At 35.9% G+C, this 13,096-nt stretch overlaps 1 protein-coding gene across 1 annotated transcript in view; it reads right to left on the bottom strand.

Moving 5' to 3' along the window:
* LOC149806341 (exosome RNA helicase MTR4-like) overlaps positions 1–13,096 on the bottom strand; it is a 76,543-nt gene that overhangs the window by 25,626 nt on the left and 37,821 nt on the right. Inside the window, exons 15-19 of the mRNA XM_089951784.1 lie at positions 8,924–9,074; positions 8,194–8,366; positions 6,871–6,942; positions 3,405–3,527; positions 2,966–3,076 (exon numbers count right to left, since the gene is read on the bottom strand). Coding sequence (XP_089807910.1) covers positions 2,966–3,076; positions 3,405–3,527; positions 6,871–6,942; positions 8,194–8,366; positions 8,924–9,074 — 630 coding nt within the window. The remainder of the gene's footprint in view (positions 1–2,965; positions 3,077–3,404; positions 3,528–6,870; positions 6,943–8,193; positions 8,367–8,923; positions 9,075–13,096) is intronic.

Raw genomic sequence — 13,096 nt, 5'->3', positions numbered from 1 at the left:
TTGACCTTGATTTATTAAATACCAGTAGCTGTGTTAATCTCTAGGAATGAAACAATGTAAGAAAATGGGAGGGATCATCATCCTATGTGGCTCATTTTTTGTTAGGGGTTTAAATTCGTGGTTCGGGGCAACAACGAAAACCACAAAACTGGTCCCCCCATGAAAATTGATGATACTACAGTATAATGTCTGAACTAGGAATGTGTTCACAGAACATGAATGACCCACCACATGAATGACCTAAAAGCAAAACTTAACCAGGCTGTTACTGACAGACCTCCAAACAAAAGCAACATTATATGCCTGCATCATTGTTGTTATCAAACATAAACACTCTCTCTCTCTAGTTGCCAATTCTACACTAAATGTTTTTAAATATACAGATATTGTGGCTATAATTGAAATTAGGGACAATGTGATTTGTTGGAAATGGAAACAAAATACTTGTCATGTCACTACACACCATGGGAGAACCAGGTTTGTGGTTTTAACACCATTCTTTCAGCACATGACATGTTATACATTTGTCTTTTCATGCCAAGGGTCAAATCCTTGGGATAGGAGCTGGAACCCTGAATTAATTAATATACACTGCATGTGTTTGGGATCTCAAAAGTGTCGAAATTTTGATGTGTTTGTAAACAGCTACAAAAAAATACACATCGCATAAGTGCTATAATGTTTCTACCAGCCTGACTTTACAGGCACTTTAACAGTGATTGGCTGATTAAAATTATATACTGTGCAGAGTATATTTTCATATGCTGACTTGAAACTAATTTGTGGGAGTTCATGTGCGTCACTGTTTTCCATGTGTGCGAATTTGCACAAATTCTGTGCCAATACCTAGAAGAATCTCTGAGGCAGGCAATCAAGGGTGTCTATCAAACCTGTGACCATTGGATAACAAGTCTGATGTTCTACCTACTGACCTACCACAGCTCCCTGTGAGATATATCTGAGCCACACAGTAATGTCTTAACTTTTATTGCATTAAGTTTCATTTGTAGCACAGACAATGCTCGATTTATGCCATAGACACATTCCTGAGGTTGTGGCATAATTCAGAATTGACTGTGCTCTATCTGTGAGCAATGAGATGCATGTGCATGCATGTACATGAGCTGTGCATGAGTAATAACACATGGCACCAGTGATAGCATAAAAACAAGCATGGTGGTACAAAATTAATGTTACTTCTTCATTATAAATGGCACTAAAATGAAGGAACATACACCAAATTAGCATATAGCAAGTGTCACCTGTATTAATAATTATATCAGTTTTGTCACAATATGAATTTGATGTCTACACCTTTTCATAGTGAGTGCCAACATCTATGCTGAGCCTACTGTCTGCTTTGATCCTTATTCTGGCACCATATAAACTTACAATGCTGGTGCACCGTAGTCCACATCAACCAACCAACTTCTACTGGTGCCAGCATTTCTTCGGAGCCCAGGGAACTCTTTAATCCTTACTACCATGCAAAACTGAGAAATACACTATACAATGGCTGCAAAACTTGTAAGAATTTGGCAAGCATACTTTAGAATGCCAGTGGCAGCAGAAACGCTTACTGAAAACTGTCACTGAAAGAATCAGCATTTAATAATTTAAATCAGCTGAGAAACAGTTTTAGAAACGATAGATTTATTTTAAATATTAGCTGTCAAAGTTAGAATTCTGCAGCTGTCTGACTTTTTCACATTGACAACAACAGTGCAGTGACATGCATAGTATATGCCTGCCCCGTGTTAAACAGTTATGTGTACATAACTGAAATATTTTTTCAGAAACCATTTTTCTTTTTTCAGTATATGAGAACATGACCTTTGGGCTCCAAAACTGTTAAGACTTTTACATATCCAACATGCAAGCAATCAACAATGTTAGATAATTGTATATGGTGGAGAACTTGAGTTATTGTGCAGAAACCATTTTTCTTCTCTCTGTTACAATAGAATTGATGTTTCACCTTTTATACCCAAAATAAATAGGGTTCTTCCTTATCCCATGTGGACACCATCCAAAATGTTCAATATCAGAAGATGTCAGACAACTCAAGCTATTGTGTACAACTATTTTTTTCTGTTGTCAGTGATCTTGCCCTGGGACCCTTAAACCATGAAATCAAAAGGAATCTCACCATGAGTGCATGCTATCTAAAACGTTTGGTAACTGATAATCATGGACAACTTAAATGTTTCTCCTTTCAGTCAAAGTGATCCTAACCTTTTGAACCCCAAAATCAATAGCAGACAAGCCAACACTGAAAAAATCAAAATCAGGCATTTTTGCCTCCAAATCACCATTAAAATTCAGGAGGCAGGGTAAAAAATCAGGAGGTACAAGAGTAAGGTGTATATATCATGTTTACTTTTGTTATTTCAGTCCATATTATATTGCAGAGTTGCATTTCTGCAAAAGTTTATAATTTATTTGTCCTTGGGTGCCAAATCTGCTAACAAGAATAGCTTCCAGGGTTGATGCTGACAGGCTGGCTCTTTGGCTGTTTTTTTTTCTTCTCCTGACTACTGATAATGCTGTTGCTGTGCGGTATTGAAAGTATTGATAATATTACTCTTCCATGGGTTGGAAACAACAGTTGGCCAGGTCCAACTTTTTTTCCTGAGAGCAACCTACTAAAGGATAATTTAATTATTATGCAAGCACTGCAGATGTATCTAAACAATAGACAGTATCATACCTGTCCTTTTTCTCCAACCAAATGGAACGAATCAACACTGATGATCTGCATAGAGAGTTTCAGCTTTACCAAATCTGCAATTTTGTGCCAAGTGAGGCAGCTGTTATTACCATTTTTATGTCTTCCGAAAATAAAGATCAACAGCACTCTTTTATCATTTGAGATAAGAAAATAAACTAAAACTATAACATATGACATAAATACACAAAGTGTCTAAAGTTGCTGTGCTCAAACTGAAATATAGATATCACTTACTTGTATGGATTTACCAACACTCTGTCTGTTGTCAAGAGGCCTTAGGTCCTGAGGAAGGTAGAGACGGACAGCACTGACTGACTGTATCAGATGTAATAGGACAGGAACCACCTATGGGATAAAACAGTTTTTAATGGGGTTCTTGCATACTGTTCTGATATAGAAAGATTATAGAACCTTCAAAACTGTACTTCCTTTGAGAAATATTCAAGCATTTCTGTTTATGTTGTGTGCTTTGATTATGTCATGCTATAACTGAACTTCAATGACTGCAATACAAATTAAAATTTCTCCAAAATATTGTAAAGTGTTTCTCTCTACTGTCTATATGCATGGATGGATGGATGAATACATGAATGCACAATCTCAAAATAAAACAGATTTCAAAAAAAGTGGGAAAGGGAAAGACAGAAAAATAAAAGAACATTCTTTAATTTACCTGCATCTCCCCTTTACTTCCAGCGGGACATGGTTTGATCAAAGCTGAGTTACCACTCCTGGCACTTTCCTTTGTCAGATTCAGCAACACCTCTACAACATAGCTTGGTCCTGAGTCACTGGTCTTTCCAAGACAGAAAAATATTTATATACATTGAACACCTGATAATCTGAAATCCATTCATAATCAAAGTTTTATTTGGCACCAAAAACAATTATTTCCTTCTTGAAGAAATTTTCCCCCTCTACACGAAAACCAAACAAATTTTCAGTCCTAAATTTCAATTTAGCACTATAAAACACCCATGAAACCTAAACTAATTTCTAAGTTGGAAATGTACTTATACTTCTCAATTCCATAAAACATTTATAGTTCTGGTCCAGATATAGCTTGTAAACACACATTCGGTAAAACACACACTTGACACACACTGAGGCAGATTATTTATGTTAGCAAATACTGTAGTCGATGTATCAGTGAGTTAATGAAGTGGAAATTTCCCATGGGAATGCAAATATACACAATATTCATGATGCATGTCAACACAGATTTGGGCCAACAACAGGCTAAATCTGCAGTCTTTGCAGCTTAAAGAATGGTTAATTAATTGTGATTAACTCTTGACGATAAGCCAATTAAGAAAAATTAAGTTTACCTTGTTATTATCATGAATTTTTTTAAAAATACCATGGCTTTAACAACCATACCATGCTTTTAATACTCTGCCAATTGAAACTGACAAAGCCGAATTCATAAGGAATACAATTTTCTTATTTCTCTGCACTCCTATACAAAGACACACATGTTCTCTCTTAATTAGATTATTCCTCTCTCATCAAATAAGCACTTTCTCTCTGTCTTTCCCTCACCAACACACCAAACATGAACAAATTCTGTCTCTCTCAAACGTTAACTTCTCTTGGCTTCACAAATTTGTGAATTTTTCTCTTACAAAAAGTATGGTTAGCATTGATCATGACATTTTTCTCAAAACTGCAACACTCTTAGAGTAAACCAAAACTTCTCAAAACCAAATTTTTGTTGTTGTTGCGGGGGTGGGGTGGGGTCCACTGGGAATTTCTACAGATTTTATGAGTGTAAAATTAAGCCATGTATTTCACATAGTTTTCTAGTTTTATTAATAGCAAGAAGCACTTCGGACTTTAATTATAAGAAGTTATGCCAAGATCCTTCACACATATTAAACATATATTGTGTAATAAGCATGTCAAGCCTACGAAGATTAAATGCCATTGGAATTTGATTTTAAAAAAACTGAACCTGAGAAGTTAAAAAGATCCTGTGCAAACCAAATATTGGCTTTGTCTTTAAAAAACTAGCAAATATATTAAGTAGATTAAAACCAACAAGAATATGCAGTTAACTACATGTCAAATCCCACCAAAATGTCTTAATGTTTGTCAAAATGTGCAAATACAGAAAGAAGGATTTCATATAGATTGATAACTGAAAACTCCTAACAAGAAAAGAAATATCAATACCACCGTTAATAATTCTTTTAAGATTCATTAAGATATTCAGAATGAATCTGAAGATTCGCTCCAGAAAATAATGATGAACAGAGGGATAAGCAAATGGATGAAAACAATTAAAAGAGTTCTCATGAAGGGACTGATGTTCTAATGTCTGAAAAGAATTTCCAAGAATTTGAAATAAAACTATTTCTTCATCTTATCTGCCAAGTACTTAAACAATCTCTGATTATTTTAAAGGATAAGACTTTAAAATTGGCCATGTGGCAACCATATTAGACGTAAGATGGTCTCCATTTCAATTTAGGACAAAACAAACACAAATAGAAGACTGGTATAAACCATATACCAATACAACCAAACATTCATAAGGCAAAACTGTAGCAGCCACATCTGTGGTCAGAGTGGAACATTTTTCATTCAGGGACAATGAGGAGTAGCAATAACAAGATTTTCAAGATGGATGCCAAGATGGCCATACTTGTCAAATCTGTACCAGTTGTATCTACTACCAACAAGGCATCTTAAAAAGCCTTCCAGTGAAAAGATTTTCAAGATGGCTGCCATAGAGGCCACATCTGACATCAAGGTGGCACCATTTTCATTTGGGGCCCCAAGTGGCTGAGTGGTCTAAAGGTCTCTTTGTTATGGATCACTGCCATCTCACCTCTGTCTGTGTGGGTTCGAGTCTAGGATTTGGCTAATGTGGGTATGTGAGAAAGCTTGCCAGTAGCTTCTTGTGGGTCAGTGGTTCTTCCTGGGGTTTTCCTGGGTTCTTCCTCCACCATTAATACTGGCTGCCAAGCATAGCCTATCGTGTGCTGAAAAATGGCATTAAACCCAACAACAACAACAACCATTTTCATTTAGAACCAAGCAGACATCATAAGAAGTCTTTCAGTGATAGGCCCATGTTGATATGGCCATGTAAGTTCCCTAAGACAACCATACTGGATGTCCAAGTGAAAACATTTTTTAATTCAGGACCAACTAAACATCACAAGAAGTCTTCTGGCAGAAAGGAGGAGTAGCAATAAAACATTTTGAAGATGGATGCTGTGGTGGCCATAATGAACGTTTGAGCAGCACCATCTATATCAACACCATCTACACCTTGGGATAAATGTGTGTTTAAAGTTGTATGGCAATTCTTCATGTAGCTTATGGGGAGTAGTGATAACAAATATATGCAAATGGATGAACAGGCATCAGATGACACAACATGCCATCCCATTAATTCTTCTGATCACTGACCTGTAGTGTTAAAACTCAAATGAAGAAGTGTCATTGGCAAAGGCAAAACCTGAACCACTAGTCTAATGGGTCTGCCACATTTCACAGAGACATCCTAAATGTTTTTGGAGTTATGTTCTGGAAAAGCAAGTTATAATGATGGCTGGATGGATAGACAGTTGAAAATGTTGCTAATATTGAAATTAACAAGTGATACACCACTAGTCTAATATATGTATGAAATTTCAACACAATATCTTAAACAGGACTGATGTTTTGCCTGGAAATGAAAATGTGGATAATGGAAAGATGGTTGGACTAATGGACGAAAACAGTGCAAATTCAGAAACTGATGAATGAAGAGGAGCAAAGATGAGTCTAATATGCATACCAAGTTTCACAGAGCTATCTTGAACTATTTTGGAATTGTGCTCCAGAATCTAAAAATGTGATACACTAAAGCAATAAAAATATGGAAAAAGAATTTCTGAATATCAAAAAGCACATTTACACCACCAGTCTGAAACTAAATTGTAAATAATGGATGGCTGGATAAAGACAATATTGAAACTGAAACACCTTATATTACAAAAACTATCATGTAAACAAATTTTAACAGAGATATCTTGACTGGTGCTGGAGTTGTGATGCTGGGAATAACAGTGTGACAGCCAGACTGATTGACAAATGGATGGAATGCATTATTATATTTTCCACCAATTTCATTCTAAATTACATACCTTGCTTTGATTTGCTTTCTTCTGGAAATTGACTACCATTCCCCAACCAAAGTCAACTTCTCCATTTTTAACCTGTGAAAAATAATATGAAAGGTAAATGCTTTGTTTTCCCTAAATTAAACATCATCAGACTCCATTCATTAACAAGTTAAATTACACAAACTTTCCCTTGACATTTTTAACTTTTTTTGAGATGATAAAGAGAAAATAAAAACAAAATATCATATCTAGGAAGGACATCATGTACTGGGGGAATGAGTCTACTTTAGTTAAATTGGTGACTATTTTTATGCTAAACCAGCCTGTCTCTCTGCAGGTAAAACAGTTTGTAATAAGTTCTATGCATCTTCTACTAAAGGTGGTCACTGTATTAAATTCTATATACTTATTTACCCCTTCAAAAGCTTCAATCTATTGTTCTCTTATTGCTAAGTATGTGTCACATAGTTTAGCTTTGTAAGTCCAGAGGGATGGATTATTTAATAATGCTGACCAAAATCATCACACTTATGTTGTCCTAAATGTCTGATGTTTCTAGAAGTAACCACTGCTAACCTTTCATGGCCATTTATTGACCCTAAACACTCTTATACTAGGTTGCCATGACTTCTTTAAATTTTAGTCTAAAGTAATGTCCTTGTGTCTCAGTGGTCATCCTGCATCCTGGCTGTATGTATATATATATATATATATATATATATATATATATATATATATATATATATATATATATATATATATATATAAGACTGTACAAGTACATCCACCAGAGATGATGTAATTACACCAATGTGATTATCTTTTAAGTATGCCATAAAACGTTGTCTGTCAGTGTAAAGACTCTGGTCCTGGATTATCATAAGAAATGGACTTTTGATCATGAAAATTTAGCAACAGCTTTAAAATAATTGACAACAGCTTTAAAATAATTAATTGACAAATAAATTCACAAAATGCATTTGCATTTTGTTCTATTTTTGTTTACCATTCATCATTATTGTCTGTATTTTGCTCCATTTTGTGAAAATGCATTCATTATTTCAATTGAATTCATTCTTCAATTCATTTGCATTCATTCTGAATTCTGTTTGCATTTATTCTGTATTCTGCTATGGTTCATTATACGTTCTGTTCAGGTTCAGTCTTTGTTTCAACTGCATAATTACCAATTACAGAGTTTTAGGGTCTGTTCTGTGATCACTGTATTTTATGCTTGCCGTTAGGAAATGGTTAGTGTTAAAGTTATCAAAGTATCATCTTGAAGAGATTAGGACACGTGGGCTTTACTAAGTGTATCCAAGTTATTGTGGTCACTGTATTTACCTTGACCAGTCTGCCAGGCTGTAAGAAGGGCAGAATGTACTGGGGTTTGTGTAAAAACTTGAGCAGTTCCTTGCCCAGATTGTCTAGCTGTTGTCGGACTTTGTAGTAAGATGCCACCTGCTCCTCATTTGGCACCACCAGTAGTTTGTACTGCTCCTCAGTTTTCTTAAGTTCTGAAAGGGGGAAGAAAACAGGATTGTCAATATGGCACACCTCTCTCTTCTGAATGCAGCAATGTTAGGATCATTCCCAATTTTTAAATGTCTTTAGAAATGCAGTGTCAGTAATATTTCTCACAAAAATATACTTTAATAGAGTAGTTTCTATTGGAGATATAGTTTTCCTGGGTAAATGAAATGATACTAACATTCCATCTTGAAAACCAAAACAACTGGGATTTAAGATTTCTCAAACCACTGATTAAAATTTCAGTGGGTAACTACTTTCATCATAAAATCTGTGACTACAGCCATTGCAGATGAAATTCAACTTTAATAATATTAACATCTGCTTATGGAAAATTACTGAAAACTGAGAGTCAAGTCAGATGAATGAAATGTGAAATTGTCAAAACAGCATGAAAAACTCCTTTTCTCCACAGAACGATTCAGTACTAAGTTAAAACCTTGTCTATAAATAATGTGGATTCAGTGATATGCTGATTTTATTCAAATAACTCAGAAATAAACTGCCTGCAATACAAACCTTCACAAAAAGCTGTAGAACTTACTTTCCATGAGGTCTGGGATGGCAGTGTAGTTTTGGAACTGGTAGAAAGAGCGCTCCAGCATGTACTCTGGGTTAATCTCCTCCACTCGCAGCAAGTTCAACACCATGTTATATGTCAAGTGGAAAGCACTGTTCAGTGGATCTGGTAGACCCTGATGACAGATTAAATGTTTAAAAAAATATTTTATATAAATTCTATCTCACACTGAAACAAAACAGTACACTGTACTCTTAAAGTTCAGATGTTGGCATGGAATGATCTCCTAAATGGAAACAAGAAACTGGTCAGGGCTTGCATGTGAATTACATTCCATAACTCACAAATCCAAGGTTAATCATGGATGTGGACAGACAATGATGAATGTATGGATAGGTAGTTCGATACCAAAATGACTGCTACATTGAGCTTCTTCCAAGGTAGGCTCAAAAATAAGTCAAAGTGATCTACTACAGGCAGAATGTACTCACCCAAGTACATAGTTTGCACTAAACTGCATGACAATGTGATCAAAATTAGTCTTGAAATTGACAGAAGTAAAAGATGCATGAAATATAGTCGAACAGGAGGTAGACATTCTCAACAGGTCCACTGAGAGTCAGGTGAGCCCCACAATGAGGGGAGATAATAAAGTGCTGATGTTGATGGCAGTTGGACATACAAACCACTAGACTAGATAATAAAGTGCTGACATTGATGGCAGTTGGACACACAAACCACTAGACTAGATAATAAAGTGCTGACATTGATGGCAGTTGGACACACAAACCACTTGACTAAAAACATCCAGATCTGTCATGCTTGTTAGCAAGTATATGTCGTACAGCCGCCAGCTACTGAGTGAAGTTCAAGATCCCATAAGTAACTGGAGGGGATACCAGTTTGTCATGGGTGGGAATCAAACACCCATTTTTCTCTCTCACATTCAGTGTACATACCACTAGATCAAAACCTCCAGACCAGCTAAGTCATTTTGTAACTGGCCTCATATGCTACAACAGATTATAGTGACCTACTTTGAAAAACTCTGACATATAAAATTTGGTAACAAAATTATTTTCTCAGATGTTTGAGTGAAGATCTCTGATTTTAATTGTCACAGAAAGTGTTCAGACATGCGCATGTGTTAAGTTGGGGTAATTCTATAATTAAATTTTTTGGAAAACAAAAGCACGTTACCGAACTAGCATCATTCAAAGTATCCTTCAGGTATAAAAAAACTGGGCATGACAAAAGGCATTCCCACTTTGTATAATTTTATATAATTGGTAATTCATTCATTGCACTTTGAGTAGCTGGTATTATCTGGTATGACAAAATTCAGTTTCCCTATTTTAATAATTGTTAAAGCTGTCATTTTAGTTAGCTGTTTGCCTAAAGCAGGTACAATTTCCACAAGTACAATATCCAAAGAAATTTCAGCCACTGTACATGAAATTTATATTGAGATATGCCAATATTCTCTCCAATGTGCATGTTGCAAATACAAGCGACTTCACTTTGTACATGTCACTTTCAGATGTTCATCAATGTTTTACAAAAAAACCAAATCAATGCCTTCATTTGTGGAAGAGAAAAGAAAGCAAAGAGTTTCAAGTTGGCCAGATTGGTGCCATGCTTTGTAAGGTGAGCTTTCACTTTTGCTCAAAACCAGTTATATATTGCTAGTGTTTTTGTGAGAACTTGATTTCAGATGACCATCCATACAGGGAATATAGCCATATAAAGACTTTCTGAATGGTTGTCACTACAGCCATTACAGAAGCTAGATCAGCAAAATTTTAGTATACAAAAACTATACGCAACAGGAAAAAAAAACTTCTTTGTTCTTTAAAAATAAGCAACAGGAAATTGTGTTTGAAAAACAACCATGTACATACTGCTGTAATGTTTTTTGTAGACCCAGAAATTTAAAAACAGAAAACAAAAGTACTTAGGGGTTCACTGACCAATGGATATCAATGACCATTACCTTTTCGTGCAGTCTTGAACTAAAATTAGTGTGCAGAAATGGCCATGACCACTTACCTTGACAGCATGGTACCTTTATTAGTTAAAGTGCTTACCTTGACAGCATGGTATCTTTATTAGTTAAAGTGCTACCTTGACAGCATGGTGTCTTTATTAGTTAAAGTGCTTACCTTGACAGCATGGTATCTTTATTAGTTCAAGTGCTTACCTTGACAGCATGGTACCTTTATTAGTTAAAGTGCTTACCTTGACAGCATGTTACCTTTATTAGTTCAAGTGCTTACCTTGACAGCATGGTGTCTTTATTAGTTAAAGTGCTTACCTTGACAGCATGGTGTCTTTATTAGTTCAAGTGCTTACCCTGACAGCATGGTATCTTTATTAGTTCAAGTGCTTACCTTGACAGCATGGTACCTTTATTAGTTAAAGTGCTTACCTTGACAGCATGGTACCTTTATTAGTTAAAGTGCTTACCTTGACAGCATGGTACCTTTATTAGTTAAAGTGCTTACCTTGACAGCATGGTGTCTTTATTAGTTAAAGTGCTTACCTTGACAGCATGGTATCTTTATTAGTTAAAGTGCTTACCTTGACAGCATGGTGTCTTTATTAGTTAAAGTGCTTACCTTGACAGCATGGTGTCTTTATTAGTTAAAGTGCTTACCTTGACAGCATGGTGTCTTTATTAGTTAAAGTGCTTACCTTGACAGCATGGTGTCTTTATTAGTTAAAGTGCTTACCTTGACAGCATGGTATCTTTATTAGTTAAAGTGCTTACCTTGACAGCATGGTATCTTTATTAGTTAAAGTGCTTACCTTGACAGCATGGTGTCTTTATTAGTTAAAGTGCTTACCTTGACAGCATGGTGTCTTTATTAGTTAAAGTGCAAAACACACACAAAAAAAATTACTCTAAAACAAACGTCATTGTGCAAAATCCATATTTCCTTGAACATTGCACAACGTTTGTAAACTCAATATTTCCTTGGGGCCCAAGGTGGTCAAGTGGTCTAAAATACTCGTCTTTTACAGACGACTGACATCTCACCTCTGTCTGTGGGTTCAAGCCCCAGCTATGCCGAAATGGCTGAGAAACTTTGCAAGTTGCTTCCTGTGGGTCAGTGGTTCTTTCTTGACCAAAATATACTGGCTGCCATGTATCATGTGCTGAAAAATGGCATACACCATATTTCCCTGAGTCACAATGATCTTGACCTTTGACCTACTGACCCCAAATAAAGAGGCTTCTTCCATTTAAGTGTAACCCCTCCACAAAATTTGGTCAAAGTATATAGCCCAGAACTGAAGTTATGCAGCAAAATCAATTTTGTACCTCCACCCCCAGTGACACTGACCTTTGACATTAATATCCCAAAATCAATGGTCTTTGTTCTTATACAAAGTGTTAGTGTTCCAAAATCGTTCCTGAATATACATACTTGGGAACTGACATTTTTGTGCAGAAGCCATTTTTCATTAATCAGCCATGGTGACTTTCACATTTGACCTTTTGAACCGAAATCAAAAGGCTTATATCTTACTCCAAGAGCAATCAATCCACAAAGTTTACTCCAGGTCCGTGTTGTAGAATTAAAGTTTTGTCTTCAGTCACAAAGACCTTAGACCTTAACTCTGACCATTTGACCACAAAACTGGTCAAAATCTATGGTGTGGAATTGAGCAGAAATAATTTTTCTCCGTTCCATTAGTGGCCTCAATTGCCTTAACCAATGACCCTTAAATTAATAGGCTACTTCCTTAACCCAAATATAGGAAACAGATGAAAGGACAAATGGATGGAATAGACAATGCAGTGTTTCATCCAGGAATTTACAAAATGAGGAATTTCCACTACAGCTGTGTGTGCATGCATGCATGTGTGTGTGTGTGTGTGCACGCATGCAGACTTATCAAACTGCTACATTTCTCCTAACTTACTATTTAATGGGGCCCTGGCTGTACTGTGAAAGGTTTGTGTTTATAGTAAAAGCATACATACACATGCACTAAGAACATGGGACAATGGCCACACAAACCGTGTCATCAGGCTGCATTCAGACATGTGTCATATGTTGTACATCCCAGAACTATACCCTGGGATACATGTTTTGTACTATTTCATGGCAATCAATTTAGCAATTAAGTGAAGCAATAACAAACTTGTGCTAATGGCTGATCACAGACAACAGATGTATGATGGATAAC

This window comes from Sinohyriopsis cumingii, chromosome 1, assembly GCF_028554795.1.
Source record: "Sinohyriopsis cumingii isolate HCF-2022 chromosome 1, ASM2855479v2, whole genome shotgun sequence".
NCBI lineage: Eukaryota > Metazoa > Mollusca > Bivalvia > Unionida > Unionidae > Sinohyriopsis > Sinohyriopsis cumingii.
Note: the sequence above shows the minus strand (reverse complement) of the source record. Positions and strands in the feature narration are given on the sequence as shown.